Source organism: Lonchura striata, chromosome 2 (assembly GCF_050655825.1).
Source record: "Lonchura striata isolate lonStrDom1 chromosome 2, ASM5065582v1, whole genome shotgun sequence".
Lineage (NCBI taxonomy): Eukaryota > Metazoa > Chordata > Aves > Passeriformes > Estrildidae > Lonchura > Lonchura striata.
Window position 1 is genome coordinate 64,394,898 of NC_140704.1, and position 26,170 is coordinate 64,421,067.

The 26,170-nt window shown below is 39.4% G+C and overlaps 1 protein-coding gene across 1 annotated transcript; it reads right to left on the minus strand.

Moving 5' to 3' along the window:
• Window positions 1–42: 42 nt before the first annotated feature.
• On the minus strand, window positions 43–24,549 carry TXNDC5 (thioredoxin domain containing 5). Its single transcript, XM_021534561.3, has 10 exons — window positions 24,308–24,549; window positions 19,684–19,833; window positions 16,828–16,933; window positions 15,463–15,559; window positions 13,108–13,223; window positions 10,902–10,988; window positions 8,020–8,160; window positions 5,202–5,290; window positions 2,305–2,434; window positions 43–1,718 (listed from the first exon to the last, which is right to left on the minus strand). The coding sequence occupies exons 1-10, from the start codon at window positions 24,520–24,522 to the stop codon at window positions 1,596–1,598; spliced, it is 1,254 nt and encodes a 417-aa protein (XP_021390236.1). The 5' UTR covers window positions 24,523–24,549; the 3' UTR covers window positions 43–1,595.
• Between the last annotated feature and the right edge of the window lie 1,621 nt (window positions 24,550–26,170).

A 26,170-nucleotide genomic window follows, 5' to 3' on the forward strand; every position in this document is an offset into this window, starting at 1 on the left:
TGTCACTGTATATTCATTGTTCTGTATCATTTATAGAAAGACTGCTTTTTTAAAAAGTTTTTATTTAGAAAAAATCTCAGTGTAAACAATTGTACCACTTTGATTTTATACAAGAAACTCATGAGATTGTGCTTCACTAGAAAGTTGTTAAAACATAATAAAGGCTTCCTGAAAGGCAGAAGTACACACGTTGATCCAATACATCTGCCAGTACAACACTTAGCATTCACTGTGGCTTTTTCACCTTCACACATTTTCAGACTGAACAGAATCCAAAGTTCTGGACAGACAGTGAAGTGAAGAACCAGGAGGAATTCACTGGTTTAAAAGTACATTGATGTTTTGCCCTTTTTTTTAATAAAAAAGAAAAGCAACCCAACTTACTCCATATGATGGAAAAAACCCAGCATCTTGACAAATTAGTCAAATTAGCTTGTAGCAATCCTCATTCCTCATGAGTTTCTTTGCACATGAGATAGCAGAATTCAGTCCTTGGTTTGCTGTTGCCTTTGTATCGTGACAGACAATTTAAATTCTTTGGCTTTCAGTTAAGTCTAACATGGAACACCTTATTCACCAAAGAATAGATTCATATTATAATCCAAGACACCACAAAATGTGTGGTCCTAGAATTCAAACTTATCAATGCTTACAGCTTGGAAGAAAACGTTAAGGCTCAAGAAGAGAGGGAGAACTATTTTACACTACTGCAGAAGAGCTGAATGGAAAAAAATACTAAACATTGTATTACTTGTTCTCTAGGTACTCTGGCTAAGGAGCAGGTCAGCACAATGTCTGGATTCAGGCTGGGGTAGGAAACATGTCATTAGCTCCGGGGTCTGACTGATCATTTACCATTAATGGAGCAGTTGTAACAGCACCTATTTTTTCACTCTGGCTCTAGAGAAGTAGAGCATAGTTGTGCTTCTGGATCTGGATGGCAGCAGCCTATGGGAATGCACCTGACACATGTACACTATGGCATCAGTAACGTTCAGGCACATGTTACAGTACCATCACTTCCATTATGGCTAGACCTCCCATGCTGAGAGGATTAACAGGAAACAACCAGCTCATGGTGGCCTGGTATCTTCCAAAGATGTGTGTGTTTTCAACCTTTTCAGACAAATAAGGACTAAGTACAATTCTAGAGGCAAAAGTGACTCAACACAGCTGTAGCTTTTGCCTTTCTAGTAATGGTGAGCAGTTTGTAAGGATTACTTTTTAACCAGCTCTAACCTGAAGACAAAAATATTCTACTGCTGCCCTTCAGTTGGTTTTCTTAATGTATTTTGGTCTCAAAGGAAACCATTTACACTTAATTGCAGGAATGCAGAAATGCAGTGCAACTACCAATGCTGAAAATATTCTTGATTTGTACACTAACTACTTGTTAGCTTTCTTTCACACACACAGAGACATGTCTCTAACACACACACAAGGGGAAGATACCAATGTTTAGTACATTCAATTTCCTAGAAACAAAGAAACAAAAAAGCCCCACCCCCCCAAACACACTATTTGAAAATTAGCCAAGATAGAAATCCTTCATCTACTGTACAGAGACAGCCAGGGACAGAGCATCCATACTTTTATTACAGTTCATCCCTTGCCTGACGCAAGACAAAATTATGCAGTGATTCAAGGTCTCTTGTTCCGTTGTGTTCACTGACTTTCTTTCCACCTCGGAAAAGCAGAAGTGTAGGATAACCACGTACCTTCAAAAGATACACACAAAAAAAGAAACATGCTATTAATATTGTTCAAACTTGGATCCATCACTCATATTTACCTGATTCTGAAAAGCCATCAATCCCCTCTAAAACAGTAAGCCATTTTAATTTAAAAAAACAAATCCACAGCAGAACTTTCAATGCCAATACATGCTCCTCTAGGCTCTTGGAATGACAGCCTCAGCTCTGTCTTCAATTGCTTGCCTAACAGCTCTGAAAGACATTTCTTTTCTAGGAACAGAATTTGGCATTGGATACCGCAAGGCAGCTTTAGTGCTTTCAGAGAGAGAGATTTCCTAAAGTAGGGACTTCTTCAGCTTTGTCCAATAATAAAAATGACCAAGGCCAAACAAACAGTTCAGGAACAAAATGGTGTCACCAGCTGCCTCTTTTTGAGATCAATAAATTCTATCCTTTTTGTGATCTCTGTTAGTCTTTTTTTGGCTAACAGAGATCACAGCTGTACTGTCACCAGGCACCTGGAGTGCAGCAGCCAGTTGGGCTGCACACTGGACCTTTCAACATCTGGTACACAATACTGTCCCCTTTGCTTCAGATCTTTCACACTTACAGAAAATCTGTTGCAGACGTTACGTTCCACAGTGCAGTCCACTTCTGCTATTTTGACATCAGTCAAACCTGGAAATTGCTCTTTGGCAAGGTTCTCCCAGGTTGGAGCCAAGTTCTTACAGTGACCACACCTAGAAGCAAAGGAGGGATATTTGTTTAGCAGATACACTTTCCACTTTATCTCTACTGTCTTGCTTCAATTGCTGTAAGTTTAACTAGCAGCCTTTCTTATCCCCTAATGATTTGATCTTCCAAATCCCTTGCACTATTATGTCAGTAAATGAGCTAAGAAAACAAGTGATTTTATTTAAGTTAAACACTGAAGTACTTTCTGGCCTTTGTTAGTCTTGCCTAGAATGGTATTCCAGATCTCAGTACATTAACATTTTACCCCACAGAGGACTATGAAGCCAAATAAAGACAAGCACAGCGAATATTTAAATGGAAAAAAAAGATCTCTTGGAAACAAAAATGCTTTTAGGAAGACACAGAATGTCTGTAATACAAATTAATTTTTCAGGTAGCACATGCCAGTCATGCTAAAGCTACATAGCCCGAGTTTTAATTAGGTAAATGAGATTTTAATTTCCCTATTAAATTTCTTCCAGTTTCTAATAGCCTCCTTGACCATTAACATTCATTTCATTTATATTTTTAACTTGGCTTACTGTGAACTTCTTATTGCCTTTAAGAAGGATTCCCAAAGAACTTTAGACTTTAAATCTGCATTGCTCATACTATTCTAACCCAGCTGCACTTTAATTGGGTTATTAAAACAGACCCATAATTGCCTTGAGGCTGGATCAGGGCATTTACAAAAATAATGAAAGATGTCTTAGCACAAGTTTTCTTAATGCAAACCAGTGTATATTTAAACTACCTTGTTAATACGCAGTGACAGTATAAAAGCATTTCTGACCATGTACAAAAACTACGAGAACAGGATGATTTTGTGCTTACAATGCAACTTAACATTAATATTTATCCAAAACCAGCTGAAGGGCAGACTAGAAAGCAACATAATAGTGTTTGCTGAGCTCTACATAGGTTAATCCACTTGGAAGAGAATACGGTCATTTATATGCAGAGCACTACAAGCCTGACTTTCAGAGCCAAAACTAGGATATGAGCTATATAAATATAGGAAACATTTTCCTAAATGGTGGCTTTCTGAGCATTGCAGCCAGGCAGCACACACTGGTGACTCTGCATCCTGAAACCGCTGTTTCTCAGCCTGTCATCCAACACTGATCCTATCTGTGAGATCCAGCAGCATCCCATGAGAATCTCATGAGATGAGGACATAGCATTGTTAATAAAAGATAACAGAAAGGGTAGAATTTCTTGATCTCAAATGCTCCGAGAAAAAGTTGCTCCAGGTAATGAACTAGTAGGTATGCCAACAATCTGGGTTCAGAAATCAGACAGGAAGCTGCTCTTGAGCACAGGTGTGAACTGAATTTCCCAGCTAGTTCTGCAGGTGGGGCAGAAGCAGCACAGGCACAGACTCAATCTCAATCCCTCCCAGAGTACAGAGGGGATAAAGGCAGTGAGGAAAGAGCAGTAAACGATGAGGGGTGTGCATGCTATGGGCAGGGCATTTCTTAACCCAGTGGTGGCAGGTACTTGCTCACATCCAAAAGCAGATCTTACAGATGAAAGAGAGCATAACAGTGGTTTTCAAGCAGCAAAAGGTGATAACACTGGAAAAGCCTGCAACACTGAGCTTAAGTGAAATGAAATGCTCCCAGGTAATTCTTGCCTACACTAAGAAACACATTCATGCCTACTGTTGAAGTTAAAGGGCAATATTTTGAGATGTCTGAGCACATCTAAATATGGGTAGAATTTCCTTATGTTGATTTGTAATGGGGCCTTTTGTAACATAACCAAAAGATGTTCTTATATTTTATACACTGTGTTAATGGAATGCTAGTGATTGAATCAGAGATGTGTTATCTTTCACACAGTGAAATACAGCTTAATTTTAATCTCTCCCCTTACACTAGGCTTCCTTCTGTTGGCTAAAAGACCTGCAATGGATGAGCAAGATGGCATACAAGTTTCATTAAATTCAGTAGAGACACAAGATGAATTCTATAAACCAGAGAGATAAGCGTGAAACTTTCTTTTTGTCTCAGAAAAGGAATAGTAAGAAAAAGGGGGAAATACTTTTTCTACAAGTTTGTAATACAGAGGGGTCTTAACCCATCTGGGGTCCCAGGCTCTGCTGGATATAGCAGAAATGGCAGATGCCAGACATGACTTTCAGTTCCTCCTCCAATGCGTTCCATTGGATATCTACACCTACACCATCTGCCCTGAGCACTTCTACCTTGGGTCCCTCTAAGAACGTACTGCATGAACATACAATCTTAAGAACATCTTAAAATTTTCACTTGTGTAAATTAGTTTTTTGACAGTTAATTGAGCAGTAACAGGCAGTTAATTATCCGTAGCTCAACAGTCTGTTTCAAAACTCAGGTGCTCCAATGAGGCTTCAAAGCGAGGCTGGAGAGCACCCTAACACAAGCATCCTCTCCTTTCTCAGCACTGAGATATGGTGATATGCTTCCCTCATCTTACTCTAACCCAGGGATAGGAACATGCTGCACCTGCCAAGAAAGCTTCACTCTCCCTGTTACCCCAGAAGTACCTGGAGGCTGACACGGTAAAGCTTTCTGTCAGCCTTTCCACAGAGGCAGCTCAAGGGAGCTAAACAAGACTGAGCTTTTTTATTTTGCTGTGACTCTTGCCAACACACAGATTCTTCAGCTAATTCTCAGTTTAGATTGAGACAACAAATACAGTACAACAGCTCAAAGACCTACAGCAACTATTGCACTCACATCTTAGTCCAGCAATAATCCTGAACAGCAACAGCTGCAAACTTCTTACCATGGAGCGTAGAATTTAATAAAGGTGATCCCCCTAGCAATGGTTGCATCAAAGTCTTTTTCAGAGAGAGAGAGCACTGCAGCCTGTCCCTGAAAAAAAAGAAAAAGAGAAAAAAATGTCAAAATTTTTTGTATATACATCAGCCTACTGAGCTTTTACCTTCCTAAAAGGGAAACTGGAATTGGAAAAGATAATATTGTTGGTAATATAAACAAGAGTAGCAGCCAGCAGACCTGCCTTTTACTTCTCAGCTGCTTTCCTTCCCCAGAGAGATGCACATTTTACACTGAATCTCATCCATGACTGAAGAAACAAAACTTTCCTATTTTCAAAGGATTTGCCTGTAGCCAGATTTTCAGTAACTGTAAAAAAATCACGTTAATTTTAATACACTATGTTTTAAGGAACAGCCCTTAGTTGGCTTCAAACAGATAATGGCCATCTGAGATTTTAATGAGGTCTTCAATGCACACAAGTGATGTCTCAAGAGCTGTTCTCTCTGTTCTTTCTTCCCCTGCATTGCATGCACAGAAAAAACTGTTACCAGAAACATAGATTTGCCTGTCAAGAAGATATCACAACACCACACTTGTATGGGTGCCAGGAAATGTTTCTACTCCTGATAATATCAGGAGCAAGGGACTGATGGGAGGAAAGCACATTGCTTGCAGTCTCATATGAGAGCATGGAGCTCTCATATGAAACTGCAATTTCATTTTTTGTGTGAGACCTTTAAGGGTGGGAGGGATTAAAAACAAATAAATGTACCTCATGGCCATATTATTCAAAATCAAATGAAAGAAAAGAAAAATAAGATCACAGCTGACAGTATTATCAATTCTATTTAACCCCTGTAAGTTTTGTGAAGCCAAAAATAAATTTGAAAATCCAAATTATCCAGTACCTTTAAAAATTTCTGTAAGTAACTGTTAGCTCATGGAATTATTTCACTATGCTGAAGTGTTATTACCTCTAAATAATTATTTAGAAATTATACTTTTATACTTTTTAATTATTAAATAATCAGAACTTATTAAATGAAGCAAAATGTAAGCACTATGCTTCTACTCTGATTTTCCTAAATGGATATCTAAAACTGATGTTCCAAACATAATATACAATCTAAGATACAAAATTTGAAAACCTGATTAATAACAAATTCCCCATGATTTGCACAGTAAAACAAATTTTAAAGATCTGTAGATTACTATCAGAAGAGCAATGTGAACTATATAGCCACAAAAATAAATTTAATATCAGATATCTCAATTTTAGCTTTGTGTCTCAAAAAAAGACATCTGATGCACATAATCTGAGCATCTGCTGGTCACTGCTTCTACCAGGATAATTTTTTAAATTATTTTAGCCATGTCTGGCAGTAAAGAAGTCTCATGAATGTAAAAGTACAGCTTCTGTAAAAGGCCTTGCAAATACTTGGGCTATATAAGACATGGGGGAATCCAAGTAGAGGCTCAACACTGGGACACAAATCTGGAATGGGAACTCATTGCTTTTGCCACCTCTGGTCAACTGATGGCGAATGCAGTCAGTGTATGCTGGCTACAGGGGCTAGCCCCTTGTTTGAAAATTCATGAAAACAAGGAGTCAGGGGGTCTGAAGATAAAAGTTGGAATGACAAGTTGAGTCCTACACTATGTCTACTATTATTTGGCAAAAAAATCCCCCAGCAATCTTTTTCTCCTTGTGTATGCAAGGCAGAAGTGGGAATTTGTGTCACATGTGGTTTGTGTTATTTCTATAAAAATAGAAAGACAACTAATTACTTCCAGCATTGTACTAACACCAGCTCATTGGGATCTTCCAAATATGAGGTCAATTAAGAAAATAAAAATTGAAGAGTATGAAAATTGCAAATCTATGTGGTCTGTAATGTTTGGTAAGCCACTTTATGCAAGATGGATAATGCCGCTGGAGAAGTCAGCTGGGAAGAGTAATATTCTCCTGTAAGAAGCTGCAATAGAAACTGTATTTATATTAATAATATTGTTGCCTAATTGTCTATATCACAAAGGAGTGTAAATCCCTGTTCCTTATTTTATAGGCAGAAAGTATGTTCTGCATATTTCATGAAAAATTATGTTTGAAATCCATCCCAAATTTCTCAGCCTCACCAATTTTTAATTCATCTCCAAGAAAAATGGCAGATGAAACCCTGAAGGGATTAGAAAAGACAGAAAATTATATGACACGAATTACAATTGTACAAAGGTTATTTCTGTCAATTTCTTCACAACATAGGCCTGTAGCTCAAACAACCTAGATAAAAGTAAGTCTCCAAACCCCAAGGAGTTTTCTTGTCACAGGGCACAATACCTTACCGTATTGGTACTGGTCTTTATAATCTTTGTTCATAGTTTCTGCAATTAGATTTTTAAGTATAGAGCCCTGGCTTTTTTTAGGGGCTTAGCAGTGTGCACCATCCTCCAGGGTTCAAATCATAATCTTGAAAGAAATGTTCATCTCTATACTGGTGAAATATGCTGTCATACAGACCCAGGTGTCCATAGTTCCATGGGCCAAATAGACCACATTTATGCCTGTATCTAAATAATGTATTACAACCATAAAATAGGAATTAGATTTTTTTTTCCTTCTCCAATTCATCAGGTTAATAAAAGTATTTCTAGGATTTATTATCTGATTCCACTGATTACTCAAAAAAATAACCAGGGAAGTATTTGGTACAGTTTACATCCAGAAATTGTCAAGCTATCAGAGAGAGAGAAACACATGGAAGACTCGGGCAGCTAAAACAGTCTGAACACCTTACATTTCTGCAGAGTGCAGGAGCACTTACCTCAACATGAGTGGGCTCTGCAGGTGGCTGTGGGGTTTCAACAGGTTTATCTGCTGGTGGCTCTTTCCCAGAGCTCTGTAGTTGGGAGTCCACATATTCTTTTAAAGAATCAAAATCCCTCTTCCCTTTGTACTGGTCACCCTACAATTAGCAGATAGTTTGTTCAACCTTCAATATGCAGTTGACATAGCAAATAAATAATTATAAGCAAAACATAAGACTGCCAAGGGTAAGCAGATAAATAATAAATATGATTATCTAGTTCTTAAACTTCTCTGTGACATTCCATTCACTCCATGTCTTCAGCTTTTGCCATACATTCTTCAGTACCCAAAGGGAAATGAAAGGTATTTTAGAAATATAGAAGCAAATTTTTGAAACATTTCCATTGACCTTCTGGTCTCACCCTAGTCAGCTTTTTCAAAGTTTTTTGGTGTTTTTTTTTTTTTGTTGTTGTTTTTTTTTTTTTTTTTTTTTCTTTTTTTAATCTAGCTCTACTACAAGGAACAATAAAATACCTTCTGTGGTTTGGGTGTGGTCTTTGCTACCCTGTGAGCTCTACGCAGTGCTTTGACAGGGCTGAAAATCTTAACTTGCCTGTCTCTGGACTACACAGTCAAATGACTGGAATCTCTGGCCTACAGACTTGCCATAACTCCTTGAAAAATCCAAATAGTAAGGCATTGCACTCTGGGCACCTAAGTTTACCTGGGAGCAAAAGACAACAGCAGCTTGGTGCAGTGCAGACATTTCCAATGGCACCACTCTCCCAAAAGTATAATCCTATTTTTTAACCTGCATATAAAGCAGTCAGCCAGCCAGATCTTTGAGAGGCCACAGTTTACCTTGGATGCTGCCCCATATTTCAGGTACTTTCCAAATCCAGAGAACAAGACAATCAAGAGATTATCAGAACAAGAAATCCGAGGACTTGTGAGCAGCTTTTAGTCTCAAACCCACTGTTGGCCTTCTTTGCATGATTGCCCTCAGGGCTGTCTGTGAAAATTTGTATTAATTTTCCTGTTCAGAAGAGAGATCATATCTTTGAGGCATTACATATCCACTTTGGATAGAATTCTTGAGATGTGGCCCTATGTGGTGTGAGCTGCAAGATGTATTTCTTCTTGCAGACAAGGAAGACACTTTAAGAAACAACATACAATCTTCCATACATTAGAAGGAAGAACAGACATCTCTTCAAGTTTCCTTTATCATTGGAACTCTTCCTATACATTTTCCTTCTTTTGTAATAGATAATGTTTCCTGTAACTACTGCCCCTTTCCTGGCACTGGGTGTCAATCCCTAAGGAGCAAGAAGCCGGTACCTGTTTGCTTGTACCCATGTCAGCAGGGCAGGGCCAGGGTTCCTCACAGGGTATTTGCTGCATCTCACCAACAGCAGTGGTGTGATGCCAGACTTCAGTTATGGCAAAGGGGATGAAGGTATTACAGACAAGGCTGGATGACTGAATCAGTCCTCCTTCCCCTTACTGCCAGATAGCTGCCAGCGAGTTTCATGAATTTCTGGGCCAGATTATAGGAAAATGGTTGAGGTTGTTCTGTGTTTTTTCAAATATGTTGTATCAGCCCATGAAGGAACATGTGATTTTGGTGGCCGTATTCCACCAAGGAATGCCACACTGCCGGCAGGGAAAGACAATTTGATGTCAACTGACATACATTGTTCAGATTTAAGGCTGAAGTTCAGCTTTACCAAATACAATAGCCGTGGTTTTTTTTCTTTCACTGCACAACTCCAAGGAACTCCAGCTTCAATTACTACAATGTTTAAACTAATGTTTAATTAACTGAAAACCTCTAGCCTTGGACATGCCACCATGCTTGATTTGAGCACTCCCTCAGCTTCCAGTTGTGCTGCTGTCGTGTGTGCCTTGAGAAGTCACAAGGCTGCGCACTTCTGTGAACCTGGTTGGGATTCAAAAATGCAGGAGCTGCTTCATTTACATTCCCTAGTGTCTGATCTTATAGGGGTGCTTATGGTGTGTACTTATGGCCAGTTTCCCTTCAGAGTGCCAGAAAATTGCCACAAGCAGTGGCCATTACACTGTTTCAAGTAACAAAACTTAAGGTTGCAGATACTGTAAATGTTCAAAAAGGAATGCAAGATGAATGGGAGAAAACCCCCTCTTCTTTGTTGCCAATAACTTAGCATGTAAGAGCTAGAAGTGTAGTCCTGGGCTCTCTTGCAGGCCTGTTTTTAATATCCATTGAATATATTTAACTAATCTTGAAATTATGAAATATAGCATAAATAACACTACAATTTATAATATGTTTATTTACTGCTGTTCAGGTATGTGGTATTTATAAATACTTTATCTCCCCGTAATTTCAGAATATTTTAGTTCTCTGAATTGCTGCAAGGAAAAATGTCAAGTGGGCCCACGAGATTCTCACTTGCATGTGAAATGCAAGTGTCATGTGAAATGTTTGGGTTTATATAAGAAAGAAAATTTGCATCTCTAGACATCACTCAGCAGATGGGCACCACTTAGAGGTGAGAACCTTCTGATACACATTGTGAAAATTACATACTTTATTATTATTTCTATTTCAGTTATACTTTTGTGTCCCATATGAAGCAAGATACTATGATAAAGTAAACCCTGAATTCTCTCATACAACACCATAACTGGAGATTCTGCTTACAGATTTATGAACATTATGTCAGTTGTTTGCAAAACAGAGAAGAAAAACCTTTAACTTTTATCTGTGGACAAAGTCTACCTCTTCTAACACCCAAATGAACACCCAACATCTTTTCTCTCACAAGCAGATTTTTTTTTTTCCAAAATGTAAGCATAGTCCAAATACTATTCAGAGAAAAATGGTGTGATCTTTTGCTGAACTTGCAGACTTACCTTTTCACCATTCCTAAACCAGAGGAGTGTGGGATAACCACGAACTTGGGTTTCAGAGCAGACTTCATAATGCTGGGTACAGTCGACCTACATTTTGGGAATAAAACCCAAAACTATTCAGTGCCTAAAATAAACATACAACAAGCATCACATCCTCCCTTGTTTAAAAGCTCAGAAAAATATAGGAACAAGCAATACAAGGCTTGGCAAAACTCAGTACCAAGTACTGTCTTGAGAATGATTATGTCTGCCTTCCAAACAGTGGTTTAGTTGTATAATTGGGAGGCTCTGTGTGTATTTGATTTATTTTTTTTTTTTGAAGGAGGGATCAGGGAGGGAGGTATGGCTAGAAGGAAGTAGTAGCAATTACAAAGAACAATGAAGACATAATTAAATATTTAAATTAAAAAGTACTTGGTATTCTCAGCTAATAAAATCAGTACGTGGACAATAAGACTCAAAACACTAATGTGAGAGAGCTTTAAAGTGAAGACATACTGGCTCATCCATTTTTTAAAAGACTGCTCTTTAAAGACTTCAGAAGGGATGTCAACAGCTAGCAAGTGAACTGTGTTCCAAGGGAAGCTCCAAGTGCTTAACAACATTCAATTCTAATATGTCACAAACCAGGCTGTAAAGTTACTTGTTTGTGAGCTTTTCACTGAAGATAAATTCTAAAGATTAAACAGTGTTAAGACACTATTCCCCCAGATTAGATGAAGGTCATGGTTCAACCTTCTTAGAAACAGTTGTGTTTCCTGTTTACTTACAGACTTAAAATCCTAGCCAAGACATGCTTCAAGATATATTTCACAAGCTATACAGTTACATAAAGTTGTCTAGGCATCATAGTGAAGATACTAAATAGCAACTCTCAGTAATATGAACTGCAAACACCACAGACAACTGATTAAAACAGAAACTTTGGGAATTTATTGTTTATTTATCTCTGGGTAACTCAGAAAACTCTGGTACTGCTCTCAGAGAACAGTAACTTCATAAAGATACTTAAGCAATGACTTCATCATACAGCAAACAAGGGTATCAAAAAGTACAGAAAGATTCAAAGGAGAAAAAGCTTTGGACATCTAACTTCATATCCACCAGGTCTGAACACACACACACATATATATATATATATATATATATTTGTTGTGTCTTCTCTGCAGTTCAACTGTGCTTATATATATATCTACATATGTTTCCTCTAAAGTTCAACTCTGCTGGCCTGTGCTGTACATGTACAGCATACCTGAATTAACAGATTTTCAAAAGCATTAAGGAAAAAAAAGAACTCAAGCTCATCCCTCCTACTGCAGCTGAAAGTGCTGCGAGGGCAGAAGCAGGGGAGACAGCAGAGGGAGAGTCCTTCTGCAGAACTGACAACACTGCTGCCAGGCAGTATTTCAGATCAGTGGAACCACTGTGAAAATTTAGGGACATGGAAGTTAAGCCCAGTTTGATTCCCACAGTTGGCAGAAACAGAGGGATTCCCATCATCAGCCACCTGAACTTAGGTATGGGTCAGCAAATAAAGCCAGTAACTGCAATTGCTAGACCACCTCCATACCTCTGCACAGTAGTCACTCCACGTACAAGTAACAAGCTCCCATGGTAAATACACCACAGAACCTGGTTATCAACCCTAAGGGAAATAGTAAAGCAGGACAAGATATCAATTTTTAAGGTGTTAGACCCCCAGAAACCTTTTAAAAGTTTTATGGGGAAAAAGAGGAGAAAAAACCAAAACCAACAAAGAAATAGCTCATCATAAATACCCAGCAGGGCTAAAGCTTGCTAAGGAATCCAATGCTGCAAAGAACAAATTAGAAGTCACTTTCCCACTCAAAATAAATACTGAAGTCTATCAAGTTCTGACAAAGCAAATGAATAATAAAAAACAAGTCTCAAAATATTATTCCCTGCATCTGAAATATGAGACTTATTCCCAGCTCTCTGAAATGCAGAGAGGCAGCTCTTTTTGCAACAAGGCTTTGCTTAAAATGGGGGATCCTGTTAACTGTGGATGTGTGAGGAAAAACCATAACCGTCTCAAAACAAAAATACAAACTATGACTATAAAAGGATTTAAGAGGTGACAAACAAAACAATTGTGATTTGCAAATCACAGCATAAAAGGCATGATTCTTGGCTGAAACGTATGTTGACAGAAACCATATTTTCAAACGAAGAGTGCTTTACCTACCTTACCAATTTTGACAGCTTCCGAATGCTCGAAGACTTGAGCCAGCTGTTCCCAGGTTGGGGCCAAAGCCTTGCAGTGACCACACCAAGGGGCAAAGAACTTGATGAAGTGATTACCTTTTAAGTAAAAAAAAAAGAAAAAAAAAATTAGCTAATTTGGAATTAACTTGGCTGCAATTAAAGCCTAGGTACTAATCTCAGTCTGCAAATTTATCATGGTATTTCCTGAGTTAAAGATAGGAAACACTGTGAATCAAAGGCCAGGACAAAATACTTCAGCAATTAGGTTTTCAATACTGTATGCAGTCCCAGAGCGTTGCCAAATTTCCTGAAAATTCAAACAGCTTCACAGTCTCAAGCCAACAAGTGAGCTATTAAAACTGATACTTTTAACCTAACCATTTACCTTAGTGTTTAATTCTTCCATGTCAATCAGTTGCCCTGCTACTGAGTAGAAAAAACTACCAAGGAATATATGTTGATAACAGCAAAAATTGAAGTATTAAACTTCAGCTTCATGCAATGGTGTTTCCTAAGAAATCTTTAGTCCATGAATAAACTGAAAAATGTTGTTCAGTTTTCCGTTCTTCTTGTTCTGCCCTGATCTTTGAATTTTCATGTCAACTACTCAGAAATATCTGCCTTTAATAGATGTTCATGGCATTTTATGCAGGGGAGAGTCCCTGTGCTATCTCCTACTAAGGTTTAGTTTAAAAGTATATATTATTGATTGCAGACTACCAGAATATGCAATTTCTTTCAATTAAGATTAATTAATTCAAATTGCTGCACATTTTTGCAAAACATCAAGGCAAGGCTCTGTTAAATGAAATAAAAATGAACTTAATTAAAATAAGGGAAAAAAATCAATTTGCAGGAAACACCAGCAACTGGAGGACAGCTCTTTTTAGCAGAATTATTCATAATCCTTTGAAAACTGCTTTGGGGCTGGTATTCAATTAACTTCTAGTTTGAAGGCTTGTCCACAAAGGAAAGTCAGAGGAAAGACCAGACCTGACTGGTCTGCACATGGAAGATTTTCAGATTAATTGACATTGGTCAAGTAAACTGCAAAATTAAATTTCCCATAAATTAATAAGAATCCTAGTCAAAATCAGCTATTCTTTACCATTTACTCTGACATACTCTCCTCAATAGAAAACAATATAATTTATTTTTGTCCCAGAGCAGCAAAAGATAAAAGGAAGCTATTTAAGAACAGAAGTCAACTTTTCTGGTGTAACTGCTGAGGCTCACATTAACTTTAAGCACTGAACTTTCATAACTGAAATCAGGAGAGGACAACAGATTTATAGTTGACTGTAAACCTGTTTAACCATCACATATGACTATGAGAATGTCTCTTCTATGAAGGCCAATGGATATATAATAAAAACACTAAAGCATTTACAATGCACTGAACTTTACCGTCTGAGTAGGTAGTTAAGTTGACAAATGCTTAGCATATTGCTGATGGCTTAGAGGAAAATTAATTGAGAATTTTGACTGAATTCCACATTACGCCAGACATGCTGGGAAATTTTAAGTTAGCTGCACAAAATGCTTTTTTACACATGTAAATATTTCTAATCAGCTAATGGTTACTTTAAGAAGTTCTAGTTCAACCTCCCTAGTGATTTCAAATGCGCAAACATTTAATTTTATCCAGCCTTTCTTTTTCAGATAGCAGATGGAGAAAGTAGGATTCTCTATTGTCATGCCAGCCCAAAGTTTGTATTCTAAGATTTTGCTCGTTGTCTAAAAAAGCATCATGTGAGTGGTGAAATTTCCCATATTAGGTATCCCTCCTGGCATTAATTTTAAAGCTTCCAGACAAAATATTTTTTAAAATAGCCCGACAGACAAAGTGTTTTGCCCACATTAAATTCTGGAGGAAGGAAGCTAAACAATATCAAATAAAAGGCCAGACTGGAGTGGGATGGGGGCTGGAAGGAGGAAGCGGGTGGATTATCCAGAATAACAGTCTGGGAGGAAGAACAAGCCAGCACCTAGGGAAGGAGGAAATGGGACTTGCAAAAACACAGAGTGGCAAGGCTGTGACTGAGCAAGGAACTCAGGAAGAGACCGTTTAGCTGAGCAGGCCCCACGAGCTTCTGCCCTGGAGTTAGGAGCCATAATTTTACTGCCTTCTGAGTGCTGTACTTCAACTTTCCCATAGTCTGCAATATGTAATTTAACCGGCATTTTTACATAGTTTCCATTTCATCCCCTTTCACTACGTATTATTGTAAAATAAAATGAGAAGGAGGTACTCTGAAAACTAACATTTCTGGTGCAAACTTCCCATTACTAATGTCTCTGTAACCAAGTTTGTCTTGTTCAGAAAAAAGATTACCTTCTGCTACGTGCATCTTGAAATTGTCTGCTGAGAGTTCATACATTCCCTGCTTAGGTTCAGGGGCTTTTGGTGGTTCCACATCAGATTCAGGGTCCTATTAATGAGAAAAATTAACTTTTATTTCTCTTCTACAGCAAATACACAACATTTTTTCCTTGTATCACACCATTCTGTGATAGTGCCATAGACTCTGAAATTTTATATTCCTAAAGCAATGTCCTTATTTAGCTTAATTTGGGTACCTAATGTTTTCAAAAAAACAACTACATGAATGCAAAAGATGAAAAGGACTGCCACATAAAAGAGAGTTACTAGAATCTGTGGAATACCATTCTTTCACTGTGCTCTAATACAGTCACAGGACACAGTAATTGCTGTAGCATTCATTGCATCACCATATATTAGCACATTTAAATTATATACCAGTGCCTCCAGAGCATCACACATCAGCCACAACTGCCATCACACCCATTTCAGTGATCTCTGAGCTATTTAAAAATAGTGCAAAAGCTATTTTCTGCTCCCCTAGTGCCAGAAGGAACGCTGTCTACCTAATGGTTCCGTGAAGACCACAACAACGGAAATAGAGCAAACACTTAATATATATTACTTGCAAGAAACTCACGAGCAAAAACAAGTGAATACTTTCTAGACCCTAACCCTAGAGCTGAAAAGATTTTTTAGGAGCCCCAAAGTGTATTTCTTAAAATAATTTAGCATTTACTGTTCAATTATTAAAAATACCATTTTAGTTTAAATGAAATCACATTCTAACTGTGGTTCACTAATCACTAAAGTTTCTCTTGATTAGAAATAGCAATAAAAAAATTAATTTTAGGTGAGGCTTGGCTCCCATATGTGAATGATACCCCTAAACTTAAGGATTCTCCTAGTGATGGTATTAGATTATCTTACTTAACTGATCATTTAAAACCTTTTCTTTAGGCCACAATATTATCAGAAAGTAAATCAGCCAAAGATGGCATCCATGTTCTAAGAGGTAATTAAGACCAACACAAATGCAATTTATAATGTATTAGAGCTAAATTGCTTTTCTTACTCTAGAAACATTATGACCTACAGATGTCAAATGAATTGACAGCAAGAACTGTAACTTAAAATGTCAAAAGTATAAGCATTAAAAGTGCATTATGTACTGCAATTTTAAAAGCAGGAAACAGAGAGCAGGTCGCAGGATGACAGTTTTAATTACTGCTCTGACTTGTACGTAACCCATTTCAGATTGATACTGCAACCTGACTTTTATTCTCAGGAGCAGATTTCCTACTGGAAATTGAAACCTAACTTAAATAAATGACAGATAAGTAAGCCTGCAGAAAAGATTATGTCCTTTAGACTTACAGATGGTTCCTCATTTAGTTTCTCCAACATCCAGTTTTCCAGTGCCTGGAAATCCCTAGGGCCTTGGTACTTCAGAGGTTCTTGTCCTGGTTTAAGCAACTTTAGCCTAAAGGGTCAAAATATACAGAAGAGTGAAGCAAATATTTTCACACAGGAAACATTTCCAGAAAGATAATGTGCTTTGCTAATCCATGGCAATGCATCTCAGGCTGCAGTAACAGATCTCTTGACTATAAACATCAGCATCAGGCACCCCTTTCAGATTAAAGTGTCATGGCTAGGACTTAGGATCCTCTTTCTTTCCCTGGTAAGCTTTAAGGAGATTTTTAAAAGAGAAAATAAGACATACCAAGTTAAAAATCAGCATAGTGCAATACTACTTTGATCAATAAGAAAGAGGAATTTACAAATAGCAGCATTCAGTTCCATTAATCCTATTTCAGTTTGTCAAAGAGCATCGATTTTGTTTTGTTCACCTCTCTCCATCACCAAAGGTAAAATATCTAGTGCTTATTTGTCCAGGAATTTTTTTTCACCTCTTGTTCCCTGACAGCTGCTGCAGTGTAGGGCTTGTCATGTGCTATTAAACTGATTAAAAACACAGAGACAAGTCAATAGGACAAGAAGATAAGTGACTGCTTGTAGGCATCCACACTTCATGATTGTAACATTCAATAATCGCCATCAAAACTACATAAAGCTTCTACTACTAAATTTTAAGTTAAAATTGGAAGTATATTTAATAAATGTGTGATACTGAATTCTAGTCTTATTCTAGTCTAGACCTAGTCTCATTTTTTAAAGAAAATCAGATCTTCAATTACTACTATCACCTAACCCTCAGTTCCCCTTGCCAAGCTGTCATTTAGTACTGCCTCTTTAGTTTCTTGAAATGTTTTTCTCTCTCTTCTTCTTCCACAGTTGGAAGAAATGAACATATGAAAGTGCTGAAAAACCACATGATGCAAACACATTCAAAAGCGATAGGAGCTCCCACTGTTTTTTCTGTTCAAGGTACTCTGGAATGTTCCTTTTAATGACAGAAAATCAGAATAATAAGGAAGAAAAACAAATGAAAAAGAAGAGCATCTAAAACACACCTCCTGGCAATACTTTTGAAAAGTAACAGAACAAATTCGGGTAACATCTTAAAAGAAGCTAGCTGCATCTTTATTTTCTGCAAACAAGGTTAAGTTTTCTGTAGTTCAGTTGAGAGAGTATTTATTTTGCAGGAGCAAATAATCCTGAGACAACTGTGATAGGAAGTGCAGGGACCTGCTCAGCCATTTTTTTTCTGAGGGGATGAAAAGAGGATGCAGCCTTTCCTTTGACAGGTGTTTGGAAAAGCAGTGTAGGGATCAGCATAACCTGGACTTGCAACAATACCTCTGCCTAAGGAAGCTGAGAAATTTCCCTTGCTGGAGGTTTTTAGAAGCAAGCTCATTCAAACCTGACTAAATAGGAAGAAATCTGATACCATGAATTCCCCTTCATTGCTATATTTCTATACCTATTAGATAAATGCCGTATTATTTTTAACTTTTCAAATAGACAAAAGTAAGCACTAACTATTCCTATACATTCAATGACCTTAAAGAGGAGGGAGGGGGAAAAACCCTCCAGCAATTGATTTCACATCCACTGATTTTTTCCTATTCAAAAATCTCTGCCACTCTATTTTAAGAGGAACAGCGTCATAATATAATCTATGCAAATAGGCAACAACCAATGCTCACTTCTGGAGATATGAAAGCTGTAATATTCAGTCTTGAATATTCAAAAGCTTCAGAGCTGTAATATTCATTCTTTCTTGGTATTTGTAGTGGAAGCAAGACACACAGTGCCCTTAAGGACAATTTCTATCTCAACAAGGACTATGCTATTTATAACTCTCAAATTCTACTCAGTCACACACATCTGTGTCCAAGTGGGTGCAGCCAGGAGCGAATGAAAAGTTCAGGCTGTTGCTGGGGTTGGCAAAAACACCAGACAAAGCAAGCAAAGGGAAGGAAACTGAAAAATACAGGCTGTGGAAGGGTTATAGATAATCATCTGTACAATCTCCACTTATCCCCACTAAAATGAGTAATTAATAAAGCAGTTGAAAGGCTCCCATCCATATTTGCAAGAAGCTTTAAAGAAGACACGAGTGAAAAAGAAATCCTTTTGCCCCTTTTTGTCAGTTTAAAAGGGAACACACATCTAACCCAAAGGCTTTACCTCTCACTGATACTCTAGACCATGTTCTGCCTACCAAAGCTGAGGTAGTAAGAGATACTGTTATCCCTGATAACAGCATAAACATTAGCAGCCTTAAAATACCAGACCAATATAAGCAAATTTAGCTAGAAAAAAATCCACACAATATCACCTCTGCTATGCTAAGTGATACTATTCATTTATTGCTAAGTTCACTAAAAATCTAAGAGACCACCTATAAGGCAATTATGAAGGAATGCAGTGTACTGACAAACTTGTGGCAAGTTAATTTTAAAAGTACTGTTAGTAGAAACCAGCTCTGTCATGCATATCACAGCTGCACAATGTACTGTTGGTTCAGAAAGAGATACTCCCACACAAAAGAATGGGAAAATTCTGGACTTCAGTTAAACACAGCCACCTTCCAAGACATAAAACAGCTTCTTGAAAGAAAAAAAAAAAAAAAAAGCCAAAGAGTACTAAGTATCACATGATACTTGGCAACATTGCAAAAAGGCTTTAAAGTAATATAGCAGGTCCAAAGGGCTACAAAGAAACTCAGTAAAAATATAGCTTAGAAGTTAGCTTCAAGAAATTGGCAGAGGATAATGGAAAACTAAAAAAGAAAAATAGGAGCAGACTTCTTTCTATACTTACGTAGGGTATCCTCGCACGCCAAATTCAGAGCACAGTGGAACATCTACAGTGCAATCCACTTTAACAACATAGACCTGTGGGTTTTCCATGTTGTTGTATTTATCTCCCAAATCATTCCAAGTTGGCTGGAGGCGCTGACAATGTCCACACCTGTGACAGAAAGAAACAAGATACTGTTTAATAGCTGTTCCCACTTAGAGGGGAATGAACCCATGAAAAAGTCATATGCAGAACGGTAATTTTGATATATTTAAACAAATTTTAAAATCTAAAGTAAAATCAGTTACATCAGAAATCTTCCATACCCAAGCACTGTTACACTAAGCAACAGCAAATGCTATTAAGAACTGTAGCATGCTGCAAACACATCTCGTGTAAAAATCATCAAGATTTGAGAACCTCTTGCTACTCTCCTTTTACAGAACAAATCCTATGAATACCCCCCAGACTAACCCCAAATTTTGTAAGGCTATTAATCAAAGCACTGTCAGTCTTTCAGCTTTCTAGAAAAATCCTGCAAGGTTGCCTAGCTTTCTTCACATTCTATTATTTCAAAATTTCTCTTTTTTTAGCAAGTAGGTAAGAAGATAATAGTTTCTAGCCTCTTTGTAATGCCACTTGCACTTCTATGTTTCAAAGGAATTGTAACACACAAGTCAAGAAACATATCATCCAATTTTGTGATATAGTTTCCCAGAAGTTTGATGACCTTTGTGGGTCACTTCCAACTCAGAATATTCTGTGAAAATCTTCCCATCCTATGCTCTGCCCCAGCAGGATGCCATCAACTCTTTATATTTGCATACACACAGAAAACTGGCCTCATATAGTTCCTACAACAGCACCTCCCCAGAAGTAAAAAAAAAAAAAAAAAAAAAGTTATTATTCTTCTCACTGTCTTCCTAGTCTTTCAAATCATTATAGCAATACGCTATTCTTCAAAGTATGACGGAAAGTTTTAAGGAATGTATTTTCATTTCTCTTTAATGCCAATGCTCCAAGACATCTAAGAAATGCAAAGTTGGAGTAACAGAAAACATTCTCAGACTGACAGTATGAAAGCAGTTATTGCTTCACATTTACAACATGTAAATACAACAATTTACATGTTGTAATATGTAAATTGCTACAACATCTACTTTGTAAGTTACAAATCACCATTAGGACTTTGGAGAACTTTGCTTGGACTTAAAAATAGTTTCACTCATACAAATGATTTTGAGTACACTTGTAGAAAACTTGAACAGATTCATACCTTTCTATCCTGAGATCATTAAGAGAAAAAAAAAAAAAAACAACCAACCAAACAAACAAAACAAACCCCTGAGATTTACTTTAAGATAATTTTTTTTTCTGATTTTAAAAAGGTCCTGTAACAGTCAGGTACAGTGAGTCACACATGATCCCATGATGTGGCTGAATACAATCTCTTATGTGATCTTGTTCTGAATTGTCCTGGTGAAGGGATACAATACGTTATTATTAAAATCAAATAATCCCTAAATATTGAACTTCCATAGTCAACTCCTTCACAGTGCTTGAATTAAGAGGAGGATTTTGGATACCCTGACCCTTTCCCCTAGCAGATGCAGTGATTCAAAACACCAAACGAATACTGGCTGGTGTTAGAGAACAGAGCATGGAAAACTAGGTAAGGGAATCCCAATTAATTAACCTCCTGTTTTTTAAGCACAACAGAGCTGCCTTGTCCCTACCTAACACTGTAATCTCTGCTATATACACCCCTTTCCTTCCTTCTTTGGATTATGGAAGCTAAAACTGAGACTAAAGCAGGAAAAATATTCCTATCTGAAACAGTAATCAACTAGTTAGTCATTCTCAGTTTGAAAAAAAAACAAAACAGCATTATATAGAAGGAAATACATGACAGTCCTGAAAACACTTTTTCTGAAGTTTCCAAGGAAATATATATAAAACCAAGGAGGGCAAAATGAAAGAGCAGGACCATGCAATATCACATGCTTCCCTCAACCCCATGCACCTACACAGTGCCACCCTACAACACATTAGTGGGCCTGGAGGAGCAACTGTGGACAGTGGAGACCTGGGTGTCAATGATGAGTTCTGCTCTTTTAATCCCTACATGGGCTAGAAAGTTGTACGCATCCTCAGCCTCCACTGACAAGCACAAATAAAGATCCAAAAGAGACCAACACAGACGTTTCTGGGGGCCACTAGTAGAGCTTGAGCTCTGCAGCCAGCAAGGGCAGCTCCTCAGCAAGGTACAGCTCAAATCCTTATCCAGTTTTATATACATAGAAATGGTATAAGCAGCCCAGGACCAGTCTTGCTCTGCACAGAAGAATTCAACTGAAGTAAAATCCGGCCAACAGAGTTGGATTCAACAACAACGAACTCTGGTGATCAATTCTGCTGCAGCTCAGTGGACTTGGCAGGTTTACCAAGTAAGAACATATGTCGAAAAGCCCTGTAAGAGTCAAAATAACAAGTGAAACTACTTAGTTGAGATTCCTTCCTGCTAAGGAACCAGGGGAACCTCACTCTGTAGAAATGAAAATGGCATGGCAGACAACCTAAGAATACTTTGCACCACCAAGAGAGTAACCTGTTCTGTCCCCAGGTGTAGCTACCAAGTGGGACAGCCTTCTGAACACAAACCTTATGACATCTGATGGCAAGTGACTTGGAATGCTCTCTTCTTGGAGTATCCTGCCATCTTTGAAACAAATGTAGGACCTCACGCCTACTACCACTGTTTCTGAGTGAGGTCCTCAGCAACATTTGTTTCAAGAATCTGGAAGAGAAGGGCGGTGCTGGCCCTAACCCAGCTTTTACTGGTAGCATTGATGATGCAAGATTAGCAGCACCCACATAAATCTGAAAGAAAATCCCAGCTGAACGTTGGGCTGTTTGCCTTGGAACTACAGACAACAGCCTGTGGGAAGCATTAGATTAGCACATCACCTCAGAACAGGGTAAGAGGCTCTAACACAGACTCCAGGACTGTCAGGCTGCCCACCCTGATCCCACTGACAATTAAACTCCTGGTGTGAATAAGCACCTCTCTCAAGTACTTGGACGTTCCCTTTGTTCTGCTCTTCCCTTGGACCTGAAACCTGGCCCTATTGCTGCATGTCAGGAGCCAGATATCCAGACCAAGGACCCTGAAGCCAAGAACCAGAGATCTGGAGGATTTTCTAAGGATGAAGAGAACACCCAGAGAAGCTGAAACAAATCTGGTAAACAACACAATTCCCTCACACTTAAGCTGGGCAGTGATCCTCAGCCCTCCCAAGGGCACAGTGTGATCCAACCCTGCAAGGCCAGCGCTCCCTTTGATCTGTTCTGAGGATGTGCAGCATATACTGGATTCTGCAACTGCCCTTCTGGCAGAGGGTCTCATACAGCGTCTTGCGACAGGAGAAAGCTCACCTGGTTTTAGGGATGCCTGCGAAAGAGTCAGTCAAAGTGTGGACAGACACAGATATTATCACCTGAGTACAGAAGAGAACAGAAGCACTCCGGCTCTGCACGGGCATTTCTTAGGCCTTACTACACTCTCAGGCAGAAGTCCTTCACCAGCAAGTCAGGCGTCCTCCATTTTTGTGATCTTCAGAGAACAAAGGCATCTGCTCTTTCAAGCTTTTACTTAACATTTTCACATGGCATAAATAAGTCAATGTTAATAACAAAAAAAAGTTTTCAAAGGAAATGCTTTCCTGCTATGGATTTCAAAGACTCTCAGATGCCTAAATGGCACCACGTAGCAATGGATAACTTTGGATCAAAACATAACTTTTGCACATTGTTCCCTTAACTTTATTTTATGTAGATTAAAGAAATTTTGGGAGGAAAAAAAAAGTAAAAAAGAAAACTAAGAACCCTAACAACAGAACTCCCAATAACATCTAGTGGATATCAGGAAGATAAAAAAGGGTAGGGGAAAAGGTAAAGAGAATATGAACAACCATGAGAAAGACCCAGAGATGGGAAGTACTGCTGCTCTTGACTAGGAATATCCAGTAAAGACCCATTCCCTCGTTCATCTCAACGACTCTCGTGCCCAAAGTACCAGTGCAGGACTAAAGCCCAGCGGGCCTCTTGCAAACATAATTAACTCTCCAGCTCCCCTACGGATGCCTGTGGCCTCGGGGACACAACACGGTGGTTTAACACAGCAAATTTACCCTTCAATTTCGCGTATGCAAAGAGAACGTAGATTCCGCAATGAGAGCATCTGCGAGCTTGGGCACAGGACAAGTAAGTGCCGGCGGCCAGGCGGCACCAGCTCTCGGTGTCTCCGAGGCACGCCGGAGCGACTCCCGCGCAGCCCCGGCCGGGGGCGGCTTCGGGCGCCGATGGGTCGGACCTGATGATCTCAGGGGTTCCAAGTAGCTGAGCCCGTGGCGCGGTGACGGCCGGCCAGGCCCGGGCCGGGCACACGCGGGGGTCCCGCTCCCCCGGCCCTTCCCGGCCCCGGGGCTGCCCATCCCGCTGTCCCCCCGCCGGCCCCGCCGCGGGCTCGGGGCAGCGCGGCCCTTGGCCTCCCGCCGGCCCGGCCCGGCCCGCGCCTCCCGCCGCCACGTCAACGGGGCAGAGGCGGGCGGAGCCGGGCCGGGCCGCGCCGCGCTCGGGTACCCACCACGGGGCGAAGAACATGACGAAGTGCGGGGCGGCGGCGGCGCCGTGCCGCAGCATCTCCGCGCTGTAGAGGTGCCGCCCGTGCGGGTCCTCCGCCGCCGCCGCGCCCGGCCCCGGCTCCGGCTCGGCCCGCGCCGGGCGGCCGCACAGCACGGGGCCGAGCGCGGCCAGGGACAGCAGGCGCCACCACGCCGGGCCGGAGCGGAGCGGAGCCATGGCAGCGCCGGACACACAGCGCGCACAGCCCCGGGCGGCCGCCGCCGCCGCCCCGCCCGCGGCCCCCGCCCCCGCCCGCCTCCCGCCCGCCCTCGCACGCACAGCCGGACCCTCCCGTCCGCAAATACACCGCTCTGTGTTTGTATGGCACGCGACGCCTGGTTTTTTAATGCTCTGTAGTAATTAAATTGCTTTATACAGCCATATTAAAGTTTAAAATAATTGCAGATTTTATATTTTTAATGCACAAACATGCTAATTTTTAAAAATCCTTAATGTTAAAAATTTATTTAAATACCACATAATAGTATTCTTAAATAACATATTTAATAATATTATAATTTATATTATAATTTAATAATATTATATTTTGATTCTATTGATCTATAAATCTATATTAGAATTTCAAACAATAGCAAATTTTCCATATTTTTTTATACACAAACTCGTTTCTGGAAATAAATACTTTTATAAAGGCCTTAAAGTATTATTTCTATAACACTTAATATCTGTTTTATATTATATATCAGTTATATGGATCCATGGATTTATATTAAAATTTCAAATAGTAATTTTTGGGTATATATTTACAAACGCACACATACTGCAGTGAAGTTTTCGTACCATAAATGACTGATGAGAATGCAGGTGTGGTGGTAGCAGCCAGGTCAGTAATGGTGCTGTGCCTCTGGGATAAAACCTGGCCCCTGAGGCTCTCAATCCCAGCTCCATGCCCAACTGGAAAGAGGTCTCCGTTCCCTTGGCTTGGTTCCCTTACTTCTGACGGAAGGGAACAAATGGGTGCTCATATTGCTTGAAGGTTTTTGAGCTGCAATAGAGTAACAATAATCAGTAAACTGTAATAATAGCAGCAGCAAATAATACAGAAAGGAGATCAATATGAGGTATCTCCCAATGTAACAACATAACACTGGGAGAAGTGGGTTGTATTTTATGGAGTCACAGAATGATGTGGAGTCAAAAGGACTTAAAGATCATCTAGTTCCAAACCCCTGCTATGGGCAGGGACACCTCCCACTAGAAAAGCCGCATCCAACCTGGGCTTGAATACTTCCAGGGATGGAGCATCCACAGTTTCTCTGGGCAGCCTGCTCCATGGCCTCTTCACACTCACAGTTATTAATTTCTTCCCAATACCTAATCTAATCTAATCTAAACCTACCCTCCTTCACCTTAAAGCCATTACCCTTGTTTTATCATTCCACGCCCCTGTAAAAAGTCCCTCTCCAGTTCCCTTGCAGGTCCCCTTTAGGGACTGGAATGCTATTCCAAGGTATCTCCAGAGCCTTCTCCAGGATGAACAACCCCAACTCTCTCAGCCTGTCTTCATAGGAGAGGTGCTCCAGCCCTCTCAGCATCTCTGTGACCCTGCCATGGGCTTGTTCCAACAGGCCCATAATTTTCTTGTGTTGGACGTCCCAGAGCATTTCTATAATTGCTTCTATTTTAATTATTTTCAGTTTAGATTTGAACTACAAGTCATTGAACTTGCAATAGCGAAGTGGGTAATAATCAGGGATTCACCTTGTACACTTTTATGAAAAACTAAATAATTCATCATGCACTTGTGCACTCAGACACATACCTGACCTTTGTACCTACAGCAGTCTGTGTTGGTGTAATATCA

Bases quoted from the DNA above. Each gene is read 5' to 3' on its own strand.
- TXNDC5 (XM_021534561.3), bottom strand. From the start codon at position 24,522: ATGGCTCCGCTCCGCTCCGGCCCGGCGTGGTGGCGCCTGCTGTCCCTG. The intron at 10,989-13,107 runs GTAGGTAAAGCA...CCCAAAATGTAG, and splicing joins AAGCTGTCAAAATTGGTAAG to GTCGACTGTACCCAGCATTA. The intron at 1,719-2,304 runs GTAAGTGTGAAA...TATCTTTTGAAG, and splicing joins ACGTCTGCAACAGATTTTCT to GTACGTGGTTATCCTACACT.